The following is a 20,103-nucleotide window of genomic DNA, read 5'->3' as shown; positions in this document are numbered from 1 at the left end:
CCAAGGAAGGGCCAGTTAATGTTTGTTGTCATTGCTTTTGTGATAGGTATCAGGCACATCCTGATTTTACTCATTTTAGTCTGGTTCTAAGTTGGAGTATTTTTCCCCCCTTCTGTCGGTTAAGAGTCAGGCATCAGTAAGATGTGACAGGTGGAAATGGGGAGATTATGTCCTGTTGAGTCCACACAAAGATTTTGGATGAAGTAACTACATGGGCATTCCTGCATGCTTTTTCAAGCTCTCTGATATTTGTTCCTTACCCCTTCATGTAATTCAGTTAATGCTAATTTTTTTCTCTTATAATGCAGATTTGTTGGCTTGATTGGAGTGTGTTTGGCTGATGGGGCACCTTGGGGATAGGAGCACAGAGTTTCCAGAGCTTTGGCCATGTAGAATATGAACTTGCAGAAGTTATAAATAACAGTTTTCCATAAGAATTCCAATATCCTGGTACTACTGTTCCATAATGATTGCCTAAGCCGCTGTTCTCTTTCCATCTGGTGATCAATATTTCTGTGGTATTTTTTTATTCTGATTTTATTCTTAGTATGTCAGTTTGTTTTACCTTGTTTGTGTTGATGGATAGCTGTGATTCAAAAATCTGTTTTGTTCCGAGTATATTTTTATCAGAATAACCCTCAGCATTCTTTCCATCTCAATTATCTATGCCAAACATATTTTTAAGTGTCTCCTTATGTTGCCCTGCCTGAGTGACTAGATTTGGAGCTGTAGTACAGCTGTTTTGTCTTGCCCCACAGCTCCACCACACAAACCTTGGCTTTGACTTGCTTTGACTTTCCATGCCTGACAACACACCGCAGGGTCCCTCTGCACCCTGATCTAGGGCACTGATGCTGTCCCACTGCTGGGACTCAGAGTTAGGTTAGTGCACATGACTCTGGACCTTCAGCAAGTAGAGTTTACTGGGACAGCAGAGCTAGAAACAAGACACAGAGCTGTGAACAGGAGGTACTGTGTAGTTGCTCAGAGCACGAAGTATTTCCCACTTAACTAGAAAAGATAGTGAAGGACAGAGATTACCTGATTTTCCTCAGAGATAAGGGCAACTACTCCTGCCAGGAACAGAGCCCAGGGCCTTAGATTCTTGTTGGTGCAGAGCTCTGAGCTGAGCCTGCTTTCAGTTGAACACGCTAGGTATAGCGAGTCATGTCAAAGCCATATTTAGAAGTGGGCCTAAGCAACAATATTGTTGTTAGACAATGTAGAATTTGCTTCTGTTGCATTTTTTTTAGTCTTTCACAGGCAAATAATATTAATTAAAAAGTCCCTACTGCATTTGAGACACTGGCTTGCCAAGAAATGGGGATGTTAACTTTCATTGTACATGGAGATTTCACTTTGTTAACAGAGTGCTTTAGAGAAAGGAAGGAAACATTGGAAGAAAAATACTGATTCAGGGGTCTCTTATTACAAGATTATCTCTCTCTTTACTGAGCTGTGTTTTTATTACATGGCGAGGCTCTAGTTACAGGCCAGTGATTGCCTAGGTTCAGGTGTTCACCTGGTGGCTTTTGGGCTGCCACATAAACAGCTGTAAATAGAGCCAGTTATTCAATCCACTCATAAAGAGGTTTGCTTGTAGGTCTCCAGTCTTCTCAGGGTACAATGTCTGAGCCAAAGCAGGCAGCAGGCTGTCCTGCCAGCTGACAGAGCTCTCTGCTGGTGTTACTACTGCTGACACTTCTGGAAATGTTTAGAAATGTTAATATGAATTTTCAACAGCTGCAAAACAAAAGGGTCTGGGGGCAGTTGGCATGGTGGGGATGGGGCATGGAGAGTCAGAGTCTCCTTTTTTATCCATTCATGGTAGCCCTTGATGTCAAGTGTTGGCATGGTGAGCTGCTCAGGGAGGGAAAGTGCCAATTGATCTTGTCCTGTCACAAGGCCCTGGGGTTCATATTCCCCCCTTTCTAACCCTTTCCCCCCACCTTGCTGGCATTACTTCAAAGAGGGAGCTTTAAGCGCATATTTCCTATTAAGATTTCTAGTATCTGAGACTCTGAAGTCCACAAGATATCTTTGTGCTGTATAGGATGATAATGAAATATGTAAAAATTAGCCAAACCTACAGGCACTGGGATCATCAGTCTTTTGTTCTGTGAGGCTGTCAGACCTTTCTGGATTTGTCTAATAGTTGTGGTGGATTGTGTGTAAGTCTCAACTATATTATCAATAATATAACCATCACAACATAACCTCTAGTCCTTGTCTGCTGTTGTTTCTTCTGGTCCTGAATATTATGTTTAGGAGAATAAAAAGCTATGGCAGCTTTTCCACAGTTAGATTCTGTGAATAGCTAAATTTTAGCCCATCCCCAAACACTTCCATGAATTAACTTTCAAACTGTTTCTTAAAAGCCTTATCAGACTCTAATAAAATAATGGAAGCGACATTAAGAATAATGAATCTGTAACTATACAGAGTAACAGAACCATGAGCAATCAGCAGCAGCATTTAATAAACAAAACTCATAGAAGACATTTGATTACTTTTGGACTGAGTTACAAAATTAATGGATGAAAGGAAGACAGTGGTTGTGATAGATCTAGACTTCAATGTGTTATTTGACAAAAAGCCCTATATAATCTTACTTGAAAAAAACAATTAAAATTTGGCTTTAGCATGAAGAGTTTTCTAAAATAAATTAGCAATACAAAATGCAACAGCATTTTCATGAACTGGGAAGGCTAGACAAATTGAAAGTTACTGTTATTTCTGTCTAGCGCTTTTCTCAGTGATCACAAAGAGGAGAAGAAATGACATATTAATGAAATGTGTAGATTTGACTAGAATGGGAAGAATTGCAATCATCAGTGTAGATAGAAAACAGCGTAAATGTCGCACAAGTGCCATGACATCCTTCATAAAGCAGTAGGTGGATAATTCATCTGCAAAGAGATCTGATAAGCTGCACCTAGACTAAACTGTTAAGGGCCTTAAATACTGTAAGGTGGAGATGTGTCAAACAATTTGTGAGAATTTTGAAAGGGCTTGATGATTAAGATCATGCATGGCTTGATTATGAAGGAACAGTGAAAGACCTAGTATGTATAGGTAAACTTTGTGCTGAGAAAATGGCAAGTTATGAAACGAAAGCCGTCTCCAAGCAGATACAGAGCATAAATGCACTGAAGAAAAAAGTGTTATCCTGGTGTTGTCTCAGAGGAGTTACCTAGAAGGGGTGCCACTCAATTGTACAAAGGTGTTCGAGGCACTGTATTAAGAGGGGAAGGTCTTAACAATAAGAACTACAGCATTAGCTTATAGAATACTTTACCAAGTGAAAAGATGCGAGCCACTGAGTTTTGACAATTGTATTGAAAATAAACCAAATGAAGTTCCTATTCTTGGGAGCCAATCTTTCTCTTCTACACCTAGTGAACATGAGATGGTGACTTAGAGGAGGATAACTTAAGCCTTTTCCTTTTGTCGAAGTTCAAATGTACCGTGATATAGATATATAGTTATCCTTCATTCTCCAAAGGGCCTTTTATCTACTCCACATTGAAATCCTGTGTGTGTTGCTCTAGTTGATGTCTGTATCTCTGATGAAGCAATATTCTGTTGTTGTATCAGCTAGCAATATAAAAATAGTCCACCAAATGCAAACAAAATGTTTTCTAAAAGGAAACTGGATGGTTTGCCATAACTACATTAGTGCTAATGCACCACCAGGTCTCTTTTTTTTTTTTTTTTTTTTTTTTTTCCCCCCCTCTTTATCCATGTGTTAATTTTGTTCTTCAGTATCCCCATCTCTTCTAGCTTAATTGCCCTCCTCAGACTAGAAGCTGCTGCTGCCTTTTGGCTTCATTACCAGCTTTCATTTTCATTAAGAACCTTGTGCTAATGGACTGTTATAAAACAGTCATCACTGGCAGGTGTTGCCAAATGACTCTCAGCATGATGGCATTTCTGTGCAATGGAGCAAACAGTCTGGACATTGGATTTGTGGAGCATCCAAAGGCTTGGGATAGAAGGCGAAGAGAGACAAGTTTGGCAGATGAGTACAAAGAAGCCCTCAAATGTTCACATGAACATTGATGGAAAAAGAGCACTATGAGAAGTGGGCTTGTTCTGAGACCTCCAATAGTGTCAGCATCTGCTCAGGTTGCAAATATCACAGAACAGCTTCCCAAACAGCTCTGTAGTAGTGGTGGAGCCCATATCACAAAATACTAATCATTATAGCCTTCTAGTTTAGAAGGGAATGAAAATCTGAATACCACCACACTGACTGAAGTGAAATCATATATCAAAATAAACTCTGTGGCTCATGTCATCCAACATTAGTAATTAGAATGCGTATTTCTGCTGCAGAGGTATCGGTTGTGTGCCCTCTGAACCGTAGCGAACCAATGTTCCTCAGGAAAGAGCAAGAACTTCCTGTATTATCCTGCAAGGAGCTGATTGTCCCAGGCAGAATAACTAGAGGCATGTCCCGGAAGAAATAGTGTCAGATTTTGTCTCCTAAGAGGGGAATAAGACTCTTTCAGCACTGAGGAACTGTAATGAAGAGTCATTATTCTGTGTTGATCTAAAGTCCCTTAACTTTTGTTATTGTCTCTGAAAAGAACCATAAAAGCTCCCGAGTTATGTACCAAAGCAAGTACTGAGCAGGGGGACATGGTGGCTCCACTTGCAGACAAGCAAATGATCCATTTTGCATATTCTTTTCTGGCTCCTTTTGGATTTGGTTATGCTTCCCATTTGTCCTTTTCTTTCTTACCAAATGCAAGTTTTATGTCAGCTAAGTGATCTATCGATAATTTAATAGAGAGTGACAACATGGTATCACTTGCTGAGAAGAAGAGTCTCTCTCTTATTGGTTCTTTTTTGTCCTTTCTCAAGGCATTGCTCCACTGCAGTAGAAAGCCTTTTTTGCAGATCTCTGTCTCACACAGTAGGCAAGGAACACTTGATCTGCCTGGCTGCAGGATATGCATTTTGGCTAAGTGTAAGAAGGTGTGCTTTCATCTAATTCTTGACCTTTTAGCAGTCCTTGGGTCAATTCTGAGAAAGAATGGCTTTTCACAGGCTAATGCAGTTAGTCTGCAGCTGTTACTGAAAGAGTAGTGTCCATATTGACATGCAATGGCCAAATCCAGTAGCTCTTCCTGAAGCAGAACTTCTAATGATTGTGTGGCAGATGGGATTTTTCTCACTGCTTACTATGCCATGTGTCATCTAGTCCAACCTTTCAAGGTAAAAATGTAGTTTAAATGATATGGCCCAGCACCCTGTCCAGTTGAGTCTTAAAACTGTCCGAAGTAGGGGAATCTACCGCTTCTCTTGGGAGATTATTCCAATGTCTAATTGTCCTCATTGTGAAAAAGTTTCTTCTGGAGTCCAATCGGAATCTCCCCAGGAGTAACTTGTATCCATTACCCCTAGTCTTTTCCATGTGACCTCTTGTAAAAAGAGAGTCTCCATCTTTTTGGTAGCCACCCTTTTTGTACTGGTACATGGTAATAAGGTCTCCCCTAAGCCTTCTTTTCTCAGGGCTGAATAAACTGAGTTTTCTCAGCCTTTCTTCATATGGCAGGTCTTCCAGTCCTCTGATCATCTTGGTGGCCCTTTTCTGGACCCTTTCCAGCTTGTCCACCTCTTTTTTGTATACTGGGGAACAAAACTGTACGCAGTACTCAAGGTGTGGTCTGACCAGTAAGACCCTTCAGAATAAGGGAAAATGTCTTACATTAGGGGGCCTGGATCATGTGGCAGAGGGAGAGGACCCTATGGAGTGTGCAGTGGGGCTAGCAGAAGAAGATGACTTCAGTAGGCAGGGGCTTTGTGGCACAAGGAGTAAGCAAAGAGCCAGATTGTAGAGGTGGTGGAAGGACAGACTTTTTCGCAGGGACCCTGTTAGGGCTGTGCACAGTGTGCTGCAACCTAGAAGATTATGAAACTGCATGTTGAAAGTGGGGTGCAGTGGGAAGAAAAGGCCCCCAGCAAAGGCAAGGCAGGTAACTTTAAACCTCTTTTTTTCTAGTCTGCCTTATGTCCTTGCTTTTCATTTTCTCCATCTTAAATATATAATTGGCTTAGTTCTGAGCATGAAGCACCTGTGTCCTGCTCACTGCATGCACAAGCCTTGGCTGATCTACCTTTAAGCTCAGATCACATCAGAATCCTGTAACAACTTGAACGAGACTTTTTGAGTGAGTACAGTGTGTGCATGCCAGCATGTGATCACCTGAGTGCCATCCCTGCGGGTGACAGTATTTGACCTCGGGCTCTGCTGGTCTTGTGTGACTCTTGCTTTTTGCAGCACTGAATAATGCCAGAAACTTTTTGGTCACCTGAGCTCCCCTGTGGAGGTACAGCTGCTGGACTTCCCTTCCGCTTTTATCTCTATCTGATATTATCTCTGTGTCGTCATTTTCTAGGCTGAAGTGGCTGCAGCTGAAGGCTCATTTTCCGTCTTTTATCTAAGCAAATCTCATAGGAAATTTCAGTTATTTTAGAATAAGGGGAAATTTATTTTAGAATAAGGGGAAATTGCTCCTGGTTAGAAGCAAGGTTAATGTAAATAGGGGTAAATCTCACTCTCCTCCAGTAATTCTGTCTAGGTCATATTGTAGAGCTTTGCCAGTACATGCTTAACTGTGACCCTGTGTTTCTTCTGTGTCTTTTCCTTGTACTTGCATAGCTGTTGTGTATGTCTGGAGGATTCCACTTGTAAGTGATCAAAGTTAAACATGTGCAGAAATTGGAGCTCAAATCACTTCAAAGTGGATTAGACTAAATAATGAGAATACATCGCTGGAGAATAATCTTACAGTTAACAGCAGGTGGTTTGGGATGGAACATAAGTTTCTGTAACCTGTTAAGACACAGGGAAAGGTGTTAAAGAGCATTCTAGTGGTGAGTATCACTTATTAACACTGTTACTTTCATGTTGTGTCACTTTTCCATGTTTTTTTTATTCTTCTGTTAGGCTCTTTAGTACTAGGAAGAATTTTGTCTTAGGATGTTTGTCAGTACAGATGAGCCCTTTCTCCTGATCCTGGCTCTTCTATTATGTTTGAGTTGGAATAGTAGAAAAGTGGAAAGGCCAGTACTCCTTACTGTCTCACTGGCACTTCCCATCTGTGAGTCAGATTTCTTTGCCAGTATTGATTTGTGTTCCTATAATCACTGTGTGGGTTAGAGAATGATTAGTATCTTGTTTTCCGGGGGGAGGAGGATGAAAAGGGTCCCTTAGGGAATTAGCAGCATAGAAGGGAATAAACCCCAGATATTCTTGGCTATTTTGTGGCATTAATACTATATGTACTCTGAACATGAGATTTAACTATTCATCAAGAATGAGGTAGAAGTTGTTCTGATGGATTTAATAAAGCCCTATGATGGGTAGAGCCATTATCTTCTTCCAGAAGGTGATTTACTTGTTGTGACTCAGGCCTTTCCTTCTGAATGGATAAATCATTCCTAGCAGAGTAAATGTCACACAGAGATGTATCGGTGACTCCAGAAAAAGTTGCCCTTTAACAGCATCCTGGTAACATTTCCCTTGTAGCGCTTGGGTAAATGCAATGACAAAATAAAGGGAGCATCTATCCCCTTCTTCTGCCCCTCTTCATCACAGCCTGTCAGTCCCACCTCAGGGCCATTGCATCTTAAAGGGAATGACTCAGACCACTGGCAAAGCAGATAATTCCAAGCCAAAAGGAGATTGGGCAGCATATAAATCTCAGGCCTTGGGACAGGAGCCGACTGGGACCTCACTGCGTAATCACAGAGGCCATGCTCTGTGGTGGAGTACATCAAGACAACTTTCTTGGAGTTCAGGGGACTAACACTAATTAACACCAAAAATGAATCTTCTTGACAGATGAATGGAGTAGGGAGCAGGTAGTGCAGGGAAAGTGGGAAGGTCACAAGGTGGAAGGCCACAAACACTGATGAACCTTATGCTTATGGTTATGGTTGTGAGCCAACAGAGAAATTATCTTTTTCAACATTCTTGCATGTACCATCCTCATCACTGTAATAATGTAGGATTCTTTTATGGCAGTGGACTTATATAGAAGGATCTGGTTAGATCAGGGAACTGAAAATGGGATCTTTACGCTTTCTCATGCAGGCCATCACTATTATAGTTACCTTGGCTGGCAATGGCTGATTACTCTTTCCTTCTGACAGCAAAAGTAAGTGATGGATTTTAGTCCTGCTATGAAAAGGAAGAGTTAGGTGTTCTCATTATAATGCCTTGCCTCCTTCCCTGTGGTTACTTCAGAGAGGCTCAGGCACTGCATGGCTGACCATTTCTCTCTCTCTCTCTCTCTCTCTCTCTCTCTCTCTCTCTCTCTCTCTTTTTTTTTTTTTGGTCTCTCAGGAGGCAAAGGTAGGCCTATTATATACAGGCAAGTTCCAGCTTGAGGAAGCAACATCAAATCTTTCCTCTGAAATCTGCAAAAACGTGCGGCCAAAGGCATATCATTAAGAATGAGCACCTGTAGATGAGTTGTGTGAATATGTGAATAGGTACTACAGTGATGGACGTTGCTGCAGAAGTTGACCTGTATGCAGGCCTTGGTATGTCTTTCAAGGTGCAGAGCAAAACTGGGTCACGTAAAGCTTTAGGTTAATGTAAATATGTTAAGACCAAATATAGTGGAGGTGTTAGCATAGTAACATGTGTAATGAGATTGATCATCAGTGGGATTTTTCAGGGAGAAGGGAGAAAGGGGGAATATTCAGAGTTGTGAGAAAATGCTGCTGAAATACTATGGAGAGAAAAGAGACTTTCTTGCTTTACTCTCTGGAGAAAAAAGGCTTCCCATGGGTGCAAGTGCTGCCACACAGCTCTTCAGATAACAGAAGTGTTGTAAGAGCATAAAAGTAGTTATAGGAGTTTATTGTCTGACTAAAATTTCCAAAAATGGAACAAATTTCTGGTTGTAATGTTAAACACCTTTCCTAACAGCAAATGGAGCTTACTGCCAAAATGTTGCAGGCATAGAAACTGGGAAAATAACTTGAATGCAGAGATGTTTTACACAGTTGTGTGCCCCAAAATACTGCTTTTTGAGCACTGCAAGGCAGACCCTACAAGAAATGGAAGAGTAGACCTGGACACTTGCCCTACAAAATGTTCTCTCCTTGGGTCTAAATGGTGGCTTTTAGATTTGTGCAGCTGTAGTGATTTCAGCTGAGTAACTTCTAGAATTGACTATTGCATTCTCTATTTTCAGAATTCCTCCAAGTTTTGATACTGGGGGCTACAGCAGAAGTCAGTGAAAAAGGAAAGTGAGCAATTTCTCTTGGGAACCTTGAATAATAGCTCTTTAAGGTAGTCTTAGTGCTGCAGTAAATTACTAAAGTTCAAAATTTCTCTCATTTTTCAAACTCTTCAAGATGTTCCAGCTGAATCAGGCCTGTATCTTTCTGTTTCTTCTGCTGGTATAGCTTAGGTGTTCCCCTCCTTCTCTTCCCCCAGTCCTCGAACTGCTGGCACAAGAATGTTTCCCTGACCAGCTCCTGTGCTTGAGGCAGCATTAAGTGTTTCGATTTCCTATTTCTTTTACTCACTTTTTAACTCTAGCTGTTGTATTTTATTACTCAAAACTTTCTTCAAAGTAGAGGTGGTATGAAAGAGACAACAGAAAGTTTTGTTGCACTGATAAAATCTTAGACATTATCTCCTCTTTTTGCTCTCTTTGGTAAGAAACCAGGAAAAAACCAGAACCATTAAATAAGTAAGCTAGATACTAAACTAAGTGTGTAAAGAGAAATGTGAATCATAGGAGTTAAGGATCTGTGAAAGCACCTCATCCATCTCCCTGCCAGTGCACTACTGCTTTGTATGGCGTGAAGTGAAAATAGTAGTGTCCTTTATAAATACCCTTTCTGCTGGTGTAGGTATCATGTGAAGAAGAAATGTTTGTGTGTATGTGTGCACATGTGGGCAGCTGGCTCATTTGGTGCTTAAGTATTCATTGGCAATTGCTGTCATTGTTCCTCATTTTATTAGCTTTTGACAAGTAGTTCCACTTTTACTAAGGGCAGCAGGGTTTATGGCAGCGATATTTCTCAGTGTCAGAGATAAAATATCAGGCTAATAACAGACCCTCTGGTAACGTAAATTGCAAAGGGGAAGCAATCTTATGTTGAAGAGGTCCTGCTTGGGAATGTTAAGTTTCCTGTTACAGAAGCAGCCTGTGGAATTTGGTACACTTCATGCTCTCTAGGAAGATGAATGATTTGTCTTAAGTGATGGGGGCAGAGTCGGGGAGAGATCTAATTTCAGTTACTGTTTTCCTTGCTAGATAATAACTCAGACTCTCTCATACCTAGGGCCTCCTAAGAGGAGCTAAGCACCTAGGACTCCACGGGTGTCAGAAAGAGTTTGGAGTTTGAGATGTTTGGTCTCTTAAGGAATAAAACCCCTGCAAACAAATGCTTTCCAAAAAGGCTTTCTCTTGTGGAAGGGGCAGGTAAGGAAAGGAAACAAAGGTGAAATTTTTCTCACTAGTTCACTTCCTTTCCCCTTTTGTTCTCTAAAAAGTTTTTTTTGCAAGATGAAGAAAATCTCCTCTCTTGGGCATCGTGTAGAGCAGGATCCCACAAAGTGATGCGAAGAAGGGGAAGGGGTGGTAATATATTTGTTTTCTGGGGGAAAAGACATTGTTTCTACCCTTAAGTTAGGCATGTCCCCCAATATTAGAGCTAGACTACAAAACAAAATCTCTTTTGAGGAGTGGAGGTCTAGGTTTTTTTCTGCTAGGACACCTGAGTGTCACACCCTACACGTCGCCTTGGTTGTTCCAAGGTCTTACAACCTGATTATTCTGAAGACTTCCCTAGGATAACACATATGACTATAGGATAACATATAAATACATAGCATACAGTATCTAGCATGTGCTGTGTGTGTATGCACACATTCTGGGGCACTTGGAGGAGCTGCTGTCAGTCATACCACTGTCAGGATCAGAGTAGTGTGGAACCTGAAATTTCGTCTTGCATGAAAAGCAAGGCCTGAACACAAAAAAAATAAAGGGCAGAGTATGTTATAGTAGCACAGAAGAAATTACAAGCTGGTGGGCTGGGCACCTTCATTTGGAAGAAATGTCAAGTTCGAGAGGGAGAAGGTGGTAAAATCCATTGCAGAAGGCAGTCTGAAGAGCAATCTGCCTCATCTTGGCAGGAGCACAGGCGCTGAGTTTTCAGAACATTAAAACAATGATGAATTTAGGCCACAGATTCTACTAATTCAGCCCTGATCAGCTTCCCCATTTCTAGTAACAATTAAATGCTTATCTCATCCTTTTGCATTCATTAAATTAATCATCCATGAGCTAAAGTAATACAGTGCTTAGGCTGAGACCCACCACATTTTCCTTGTAGCTTGGACCTCTGTTGGCTCAGTACATGCGCAGAGGACTGAGAGTATCTGTGAAAAAAACCAGTACATTATTTCTTACAACAAATGCAACATTATAGTACTCAATTGTGCCACTTCAGTGAGAGGTCACTGGAGGGGGGTGGGATGTTGTGGTATACTATTCAGCTAGGGAAATTGTGATGATGTATGTTTCAGCAGTGCTTATGTATTAAGCTAGGTACTATCCATCTGCTCAGTAAGACACAATCTTTGAACTAAAAACTGTAAAGCCACAGAACAAACAGTGATCAGAAGAGGAGAAAGGTCACTAGGAGAAACAGAAAAGGAAGGAGGTACAATTTGTCTGCCCCAATGTGTATCCCAACCACTTGATGAGCTTGTGTCTCGGAACCACTGAAAAAACATCTACTGAAGTCGAATAGATTTGAGGGTAGATGTGTTTCAGGACTAAGTTTTTTCTAAGGCATAGCTGTATGTTCTGGTGGAGGCAATCACATGGTCACTCACTTCCTAATCTGAGTCATCCAGATGTGAGGATTTTCTTCAGTGTTGTAGGATGGTACCAAATAGGACTTGACACTTGATGCTCAGGAGTTGTATTTGACTACTTAGTGTAGCACCACACCTGAGTTAAAGTGACCACACTGTTTCTTGGCCAGAACCGGCTCACATCTAGCCAGCTCGGAGCACGGACAGAGCCACCTACCTTATGGTTGCCTGTTGGTGACCAGGTAGATGCATCCTCAGTTTCTAGTGTCTTTGTCCCTCCTTGTAAGTCTGCACACACAGTTTGAGAGACAGTTAAATATCTTTTGGGATAGATATTAGATCTGTACTTTCCAAAGTTGTTATAGTACCAGTTCTGTCACTTTTTATATAGCTTTGGGCATGCCTCACAACCACCCCCTTATTTTTTGCCAAGAAAGTGGAATTAATACATGTAGTCTGGGATTCTTTGAGGATTAATTTCTTCCAGAGAGCCACTAATGCACAGCTATGAAGATCTGTACATAAAAAGAATAGTTAGTAAATTGTTTTCTTGGTGAAGCACCTTGGTGCTTCAGAACTTCAAAACACCAAGGTGTTTTGAAGGACCTTATTAGTTTAAAATTACAGTATTTGTAATTCTTTGTCATCCTTTTCCTAAAGAAGACCCAGCACTGCAAGTTCAGGAGGTAAAGTGTTGCAATTAAGGTGTATCAAAATACTGTTGTGACATCCAAGCCTGGAAGCTGCAGGTCAGATCACAGAGCCTCTGCAGAGATAAGTGTGGGACTCGAAAGTAGAGCTGAAAGAGGCCATGTCCAAAAAGACCCACCATTTTATTTACTGTGTCTTTACACTGCACACAGGCTTCTGCCATGTGTCCAAGTCAGGCTTGGATTTTCCTTATGCCAGGACGCAGCCTCTTCTTAATGTTACTCTATCTCATTTGAAATGGTTTTGGAAAGTCTTCAGCGTACATACAGTCATATATATCTCTGGAACTAGCCTTCCATAACTTTGGATGCTATAAAATTAATGACAAAGGTAAAAATATGTGCTACATGTAAATGTTGAAACATACTACGCAGGACTGTGGGTCAGGGAAGCTTACCCAGCTTTGTCTGCCTCTCTGATACTATCTTTTCAATTTTAGCTACTTTACAACTACCGTAAAGGAATAGTTTTGCATAGTGATTTTCCTACTGATTGGAAAGAACACTACTGCCTCCTTCAACAGTATATTGCTCTTTGTGCTCCCAGGCCAGGGTAGCAGTCTGCTCTGATTTACATCTGTGAAATACAGAGTAAAGCTGATGGAGCTGCTGTTTAAATGGGAGGAAACTCAGCCCCTGAGTTTTCCAGGGGAGAAAAATGTGGCAGCAATGCTGTTTTCTGTGTGAAACATGTAGGTCTGTTGGAAGTGACTACTGAAGAGCCGATTTGGATGCAGTGGACTAGGTTGGGTTTGAGGATAAGAGAAATTCCAAATGAAGAATGCAGGATAGAGTCAGTCAGGGTTGGAGGGTGTAAGTTAAGATTTGGCACAAACCCTGATGTGTTAACGGTATCCTGGCTGCCATCATCAGGCCAGAACGAGGACTTTACTGATAGGCAGGGGTGACAGACGGCCCCAGGGAGTATATGCAGCATAAGTAGTAATGTGATATTGGGTGCACATTACAAGCCATTACAATTTGAATACATTATCAATAGAAGGAGGTAGAGGACTGGAAAGCAGCTTTATTAACCCCCTGAAGTTATGTTCACAGCATTTTGAAAAAGTTTATGTATTGCTGTGAATTACTATCATGGTGACAAATGCCAATGCCCAGAGAGTTTGTGATTGCAGCCTCTCTAGTAGGGATGCTTTACCAGAACAATTCTGAGCGACAATCTATATATACTTAAAATAAAAGGAATGAGGAAGATGAAGCATAAAACCCTGGACAAGGACAAACCTTGTGATAAATCCTGCCTCAGGTTTTCTTATTGTCTTCTTTGGCTTTGCTGTCTCATGAAACGAATGTTCCTGGTGCTACCTATCCCATCTTGTGCTGTGATACGGTCATTTGATTCCTGCTAAGCTGAATGCACAAGGGTAAAAACCTGGGGGAAAAGCTTAGTGACAAAATTTTGGTCCAAATCAGTGTTACATCTTCAGGAGGAGCAACAGGGAAGGCACCAACCAGTAAGTAATACAGTAATGATGGCTTTGTACCATCTTTGTGCCTCCAGAACATCTTTGGCAAGGAGGGGTCCAAGACTGCCTTGTGTAACTTAGATCTATCAGGTCGCAGCTGCTCACTTTGGGTGCTCTGTTGATTGTGGTTCAACCCAGGAGCCATGTCCTCTCTTTTCATCTGCGCCTTCTTTGGTGTATTGCTTGCTACAGCTTGTGAAAGGGCAGCACAGTGACACGTGCATTATTTGTATCCCCAGGGTTCTGACTCTCTCTCTTTTTCTCATTGTGTTGTAGGATGTCCATAGCAGGGCTAAAGCAGAGGTGATCAAATTATTCTGCAAAATATGTTTTTGACAGATTTCTTTAATGAAAATCAGTTTGTCTCAAGGGGAGGGGAGTGAACCTGAAAAAAATCTATTAGCAGTCTAAATTTAAATGCTTAGTTTTGTTTTTCTAGTAGCTGCCTGCAAAGCCACCTGATATATTTCAGTGATCAAAACGTTTCTCTGAAGTTTTGACATTTAAAAAAATTTTAAACAATAAAATAAAGCCGGAAGAATCACTGCATTTATGACAAGATCTGCTCTAAAACAGATGGCAAAATCTGTTATGGTGATTTCATAGAATGATAGAATAGCCCAGGTTGGAAGAGACCTTGAAAGCCTGTTAGGCTTTTTGTTAGGCTGAGGTTGCTCAGAACTCACGCCCAGCATCACTGCTAAATGTACCATGACTGGTGGTTAAATATTTCAAATGAGGGCCTTTTTAATTATAATCATTAAAAATGCAGTGAGATTTTTTCTAGAAGTCTTGGAGTTTTCACCCCGGAGTCTTAATTAATTTCCAACTCGGGTGATTCAATTGCCGTTCTTCGTTTCCCCCACTGTTTCAATTGATTACAATTCAGTCGGTACACCTGTCTTAAATATTCTGCAGTGTGCTTTTAAGCATCATCTATGCTGTAATGGAAGTGGCTGCGTGTCAGTGATGGGAACAGTGATTTAATAGTTTGTAAATAAGATTCTTGGAGATCCCTGGCATGAAAGTTGATAGGTAAACAGAGTGCTGTGTAATTATTGTTCAGTAGCAAAAACCTTATTAAGTTTATCTAAGTTTAGACTTAGATAATCTCAAAATTTATTTGTGTCTGCCTGTTTCCTGAATCTCTGGTTCTCTCTTTGTCATCCTAGCTGTTACACTTGCAAAGAGTGTGGCTGAGAACCTTTAATGATATGTTGTTTAATTGGTAAAATAGTTTATTTACATCTACTTGGAATCCATTTTTTTTTCTTGCTGGGGAAGTAACCCCTTTATCTTCCCTTTTTTCTTTCACAATTAGATCCCAGGTGTCACTGCACAAAGTGAGCCTGGGGGAGAAACTGAGGCCTGTTTTCATAACAACATAGGAAGACTTTTCTCTGGTTTATTACCTGTTGAATAATAGTTTCTATCTTGGCATGGAGAGACTATATCTGAATTTACCCTTCTGTAAAAGAGATATGTCAATAGCCACCTTATGGCGATATTAATGTTTGTTATTTTTTATTGTTTCCACAACACCACAGGTGTGTAATCTGCTTTTCTTGCCATTACAAAACAAAATCAGTGACTTGAAGAGTTGTTGTCAAACTGACATACAAATCTGTAGATATGGCTTACAGGAAAGATATTTTATTTGTTTTCATTGAGATTAAGCAATGTGTGTGTAAAACTTCACTTTTACTGTTTATAAAGAAATTGGCATGGATTTTTGAGGGGTAGACTCAGACACTGCCCCCTGTGATGTGCAGAACCAGAGCTGCTGAGGCAGTGACTGTATGACTCTCTTGGCTCATCTCTACAGCCCTGTACTCAGAGGCTCTGGCTGCCACCCCTAGAGATGCCACTGCTGCGGGACATCATTTGCAAGTACAGCATTGTGTGTGTGGCCATAGATTTATGACATGAAGTTAGAAAACACTGAGTAACACCTTTTTCCTGAAAATGGTTTGTAAGGCCTCTGAGATTCTTGACCGCAGGTGCTACAGAGAGGAGGAGGGTTGTTCTCCTGGTGGCCTTGGTCTGGTGGAGTCACATCCTGAAGAAGCTGGCTGGGATCCTGCAGCATGAGAAGAGGAGGCATTGCAATTAAGCCAGCTTTATGTGCGGTCAACACACAGAGGACAAACCAGCAGCCGATGCATTAACCGAGAGCAAGTTCATTCAGATTAAAAAAATGTTAATGATCACTTTTGAAACACTGAGAACCTATGAGGGACCACCTGCCTGGAATGAGCATTTACCATATGGTGTCTTTGGAAGCTAATATTGATTCTCATTATTTTAAACGATTACAAACATTGCAGGTGTTTTGTAATAATCTCTATTGTCTAATTAGAACACTCTAAAAACTAGCTCATTCTGCCTACTAACGAATATTGATTTGAGCAGCTGAGTTTGCCTTGTATGACTGATGGCAGTATGCTAGCTGACACTTTGTAGTCTCTTTTGCTGACTGATTAATCCAGGAAGAAGAGGCTAGAGCTGGGTGAGTATATGTCCCCATTCACCCAGAGGTCTGATCATCCTTGCCAGGAGGACCTACAGCTTGCACCAGAATTTTCCAGTTAAGGAAAGCATTAATATACTTATGATTTTTTTTTTTTTTCCTAATGGGGATTGAAAAAATAGTGAAAGCAGTTGCAGAAAAGTTAAGCTATCACAGAAATATTTATATAGGAATGGGGTACTTGAGTTTGCACATTTCTGTCATTCCTGACTCAGAGTTATTATTTCTGTCATTGCTGATGCACAGTAATTTCTTGGAAAGTACTGAAGAAACCTCATGAACAAATATCCCTGGTGAAGGCCACCTACAGAGGTAACAGAAGTGCTTTTCTTCCCTTTTGTGGTTGATACTACTTCTGACAACATGGATACGAATAATCAACATAGATGAAAAGAAAGGCTTAAAGGTTTCTGGAGAAATGGAACTTTATTAATTTGTTTTGGTGAAATTCAAGTGAGTAAATGTGAGAGATATATTGGAGTAACCTGAAGAGTCTCCTTTATCTGTTTTCCCTCATGTAAGTTTGCTGTCTGTTAGTGCAGGCATTTCCCTTCCATGAATAAGGTCATACCTGAATTTCCAGCAAAAATGGAATGCATGCACTGTGAGCTCTTTGACTGTTTAGCTTTTCTAGTTCATAAGGACTTAGAAATGCAGCTATCTTAAAAAGATTTCTGATAAAGGTGGTGAGGCAGGCTTTAAAGCGAAGGACTCGGGGAGGTGGGGTCCAGAATGGTGATGCTCATGCCATTGCACCCAACTGGGGAGTAAGCCAGGCCAACCAGAGCAGCAACAAATGTTCCTTAGATGCTTTTCAGGATGAGAACCAAAAGGCCAGCCACCTTAAGGGCGTGTATCCTCTTACACCCCTCCAGGGAAACCTGCATGCTCAATTACCTCTCTGAAATGTCTGTACACCAACACACGCAGCATGGGGAATAAACAGGAAGAACTAGAGATCTGTGTGTGGTTGCAGGGCCGTGATCTCATTGCAGTCACAGAGACATGGTGGCACAGCTCCTGTGACTGGAATGCTGTTATGGATGGCTATGTACTTTTTAGGAAAGACAGGCCAACAAGGTGGGGTGGGAGAGTTGCACTTCATGTGACAGAGCACCTGGAGTGTATTGAGCTCTGCCTAGGGGCAGAAGAATAAGGATTCAAGAGCTTATGGGTAAGAGTCGAGGGGCAGGCTAATATGGGTGACACTGTTGTAGGTGTTTATTACAGGTCGGGAAGTTCCACCTCAACATGAGGAAAAACTTCTTTACTTTGAGGGTGCCAGAGCACTGGAACAGGGAGGTTGTGGAGTCTCCTCTGAAGATTTTCAAAATGCACTTGGATGTGATCCTGTACATCCTGCTATAGGAGAACCTGCTTTAGCCAGGGGGGCTGGACTAGATGATCTCCAGAGGTTCCTTCCAACCCCTACTATTCTGTGGTTCTGTGGATGTAGATGACTATTAGTGTTTGTGGGCTTCTGAAACTTCAGCATGAAAATTCAATTCTGGTAGGGACATCATTCAGTTATGACCTTCCTTTCTTTACAGGTTTGTGTATTTCACTGGTTATTATAGTATCAGAAAGTAGTGTAGGCTGTTAAGTTGTTGCGTTGTGAAGTCTCAGAGTGTAATGGATACATATTCTCCCCCACATTTGCTTTGAGAGGCTCATTTTCACAGTGTGATAGAAACGTACACCAAAAAATGATGATCATATTTTCAGAGCTGCCAAATGTTGTTCATATGCCTGCTATGATATATGCATTTTTGATGGTCTTTCACAGTTTCCTCTGTGTCAGAGAAGATGTCAAGAGGAAAAATTAGTAAGGTACTGCTCTATAAATTAGCATGTTGCATAGGGTTTGTGGTATTGTCCAGTCTAGTCTATCCTGCTTTTCTCATCTGATTTTAACAACTGTTTCTGAGTCCCTGGTAAACATAACTCTATTTATGGAGGAGTATGTATTCCATAGGGATAAACTAAGTGCAAGGCTGCCTAACATCAGGTGAAACAGAACATGGAAGAGAATCTTGTTCTCTGATAAAAACTGACCAGCAGTTCATTTACTTTGCCAGATTACTTCTCAGGGAAGGAAAGTCTAGGGGGTTGCCTGTGTACTGGGGCATCTAATGCGTCTCGCTGTTAGACAGGAGGGTGCACTGAGAACCAAGAATCTGTTTGCTGCCCAGGGCTGACTTGCCAAAAGTAAGAAAAAAAGGTGGGGACCTGGCACCAAATTGTTGATGTCTCCTCTCTTTTACACAGTTCAATAGCAACTAAAGTAGTTGCAGTGAAAGAGGGGTATAAATCACAAAGATGTGGGTTTAAATCTAATAGTGCTACCTGATAAGGAAGAAAAGGAAATTTTGTGTTCCTTCTTGGTTAGTGTAAGTGCTTATTTTTAGTTGTATTTTAATGTGGTGTTTTTGGTGTTTGGTTTTTTTTGTTTGTTTGTTTTTTTTTTTGTTTTTTTGTTTTTTTTTTTTTCATTAATGGAACAGGGTTAGGCAGTTGGTTAGAGGGAGTTTGAAGGACCTGAAGAATGAGGATGATTTAGAGAGCAGAAGAACCTGCCTAAGCTCCAAAAAGGTTGAAACTCAATTTAATAAACTTGCATTTCTGGATGAACAGCCTTATTCCCCAGGTGCATGATATTGGCATACCTAATAGACCAGATGCTGCAGGACATACTAACTTGTTATGGTACTGTTTATCTTCAGGTATTTATTTCAATCCAGACTAGCTCATTAGAAAATAGAGGATGGTTCTTGCTCATGGATGTTTGGTGACATCCTTTAATGATCAGTTTGCAGGGTTTCAATTCTTAGTTTTGGGCTGCAAATTCATTACTGTTTTTCAGGCTGCTTGACAAACTCAGCGAAAGGACCAAGATCAGCCTGATAAAACATTGAACTGTTCATGTTTTTCTGAAAGTAAATCACTTCTGCTCCTGCTATTTTGAAGACTTTTGGGAGGATGGAGAGGGTGTGAAACTAGCTTTGTTGCTATTCTACTACTGATTTGTCCTGAGTTTAGAAAAGTGTGAATGCTTTTCTTCTGTTACCCAGAGTCTCCGTATATGCGGATCCTAGCCAAAAAGGGGTTTCATTTGGGATTTTTTAAATTGACTTGATATAGCAAGTTCAGCGAATTTCCTCTCTGTTTTAATCAGGACTGTTCTCAGGAATTCCCAGCCTGATTTTTGCATGGAATTGAGGATTTCAGCTGCATGAGTGGAAAAAATTATCTTTTCTTCTCTGTTCTTTTGTTGCTTCAAGAATGTCAGTCTCATTTCAGAACAGGGAAATGGATAAAGCTGACACTTGGTTAATCCATGCATTGTTTTAATAACTGTCATGTTTCTCTTGTAATTAATTAAGCATTGTAGCTACATCACAGGTTCGGCAGTATGGTACTACTTAAGATACATGTGATATTACGTTGGTGAAAAAGCTGGGCAGTGTTTTATGCCTTGGACTAGGGTTGAGAATATGCTGGGTTTAGATAGAACCA

General features: G+C 40.9%; 1 protein-coding gene across 7 annotated transcripts in view; it reads left to right on the top strand.

The window, feature by feature from the left end:
* The window catches only part of NRXN3 (neurexin 3), a 969,254-nt gene that overhangs the window by 59,355 nt on the left and 889,796 nt on the right, over positions 1-20,103 (top strand). The window contains exon 4 of one of the 7 annotated variants that reach the window (XM_086462628.1): positions 13,225-13,251. The exons of the other annotated variants lie outside the window; for them this stretch is intronic. Coding sequence (XP_086318754.1) covers positions 13,225-13,251 — 27 coding nt within the window. The remainder of the gene's footprint in view (positions 1-13,224; positions 13,252-20,103) is intronic. 7 annotated transcript variants of the gene reach the window in all.

The sequence above is a fragment of the Leptosomus discolor genome, chromosome 3, assembly GCF_034619465.1.
Source record: "Leptosomus discolor isolate bLepDis1 chromosome 3, bLepDis1.hap2, whole genome shotgun sequence".
In the NCBI taxonomy this organism is placed as follows: Eukaryota; Metazoa; Chordata; class Aves; order Leptosomiformes; family Leptosomidae; genus Leptosomus; species Leptosomus discolor.
Note: the sequence above shows the minus strand (reverse complement) of the source record. Positions and strands in the feature narration are given on the sequence as shown.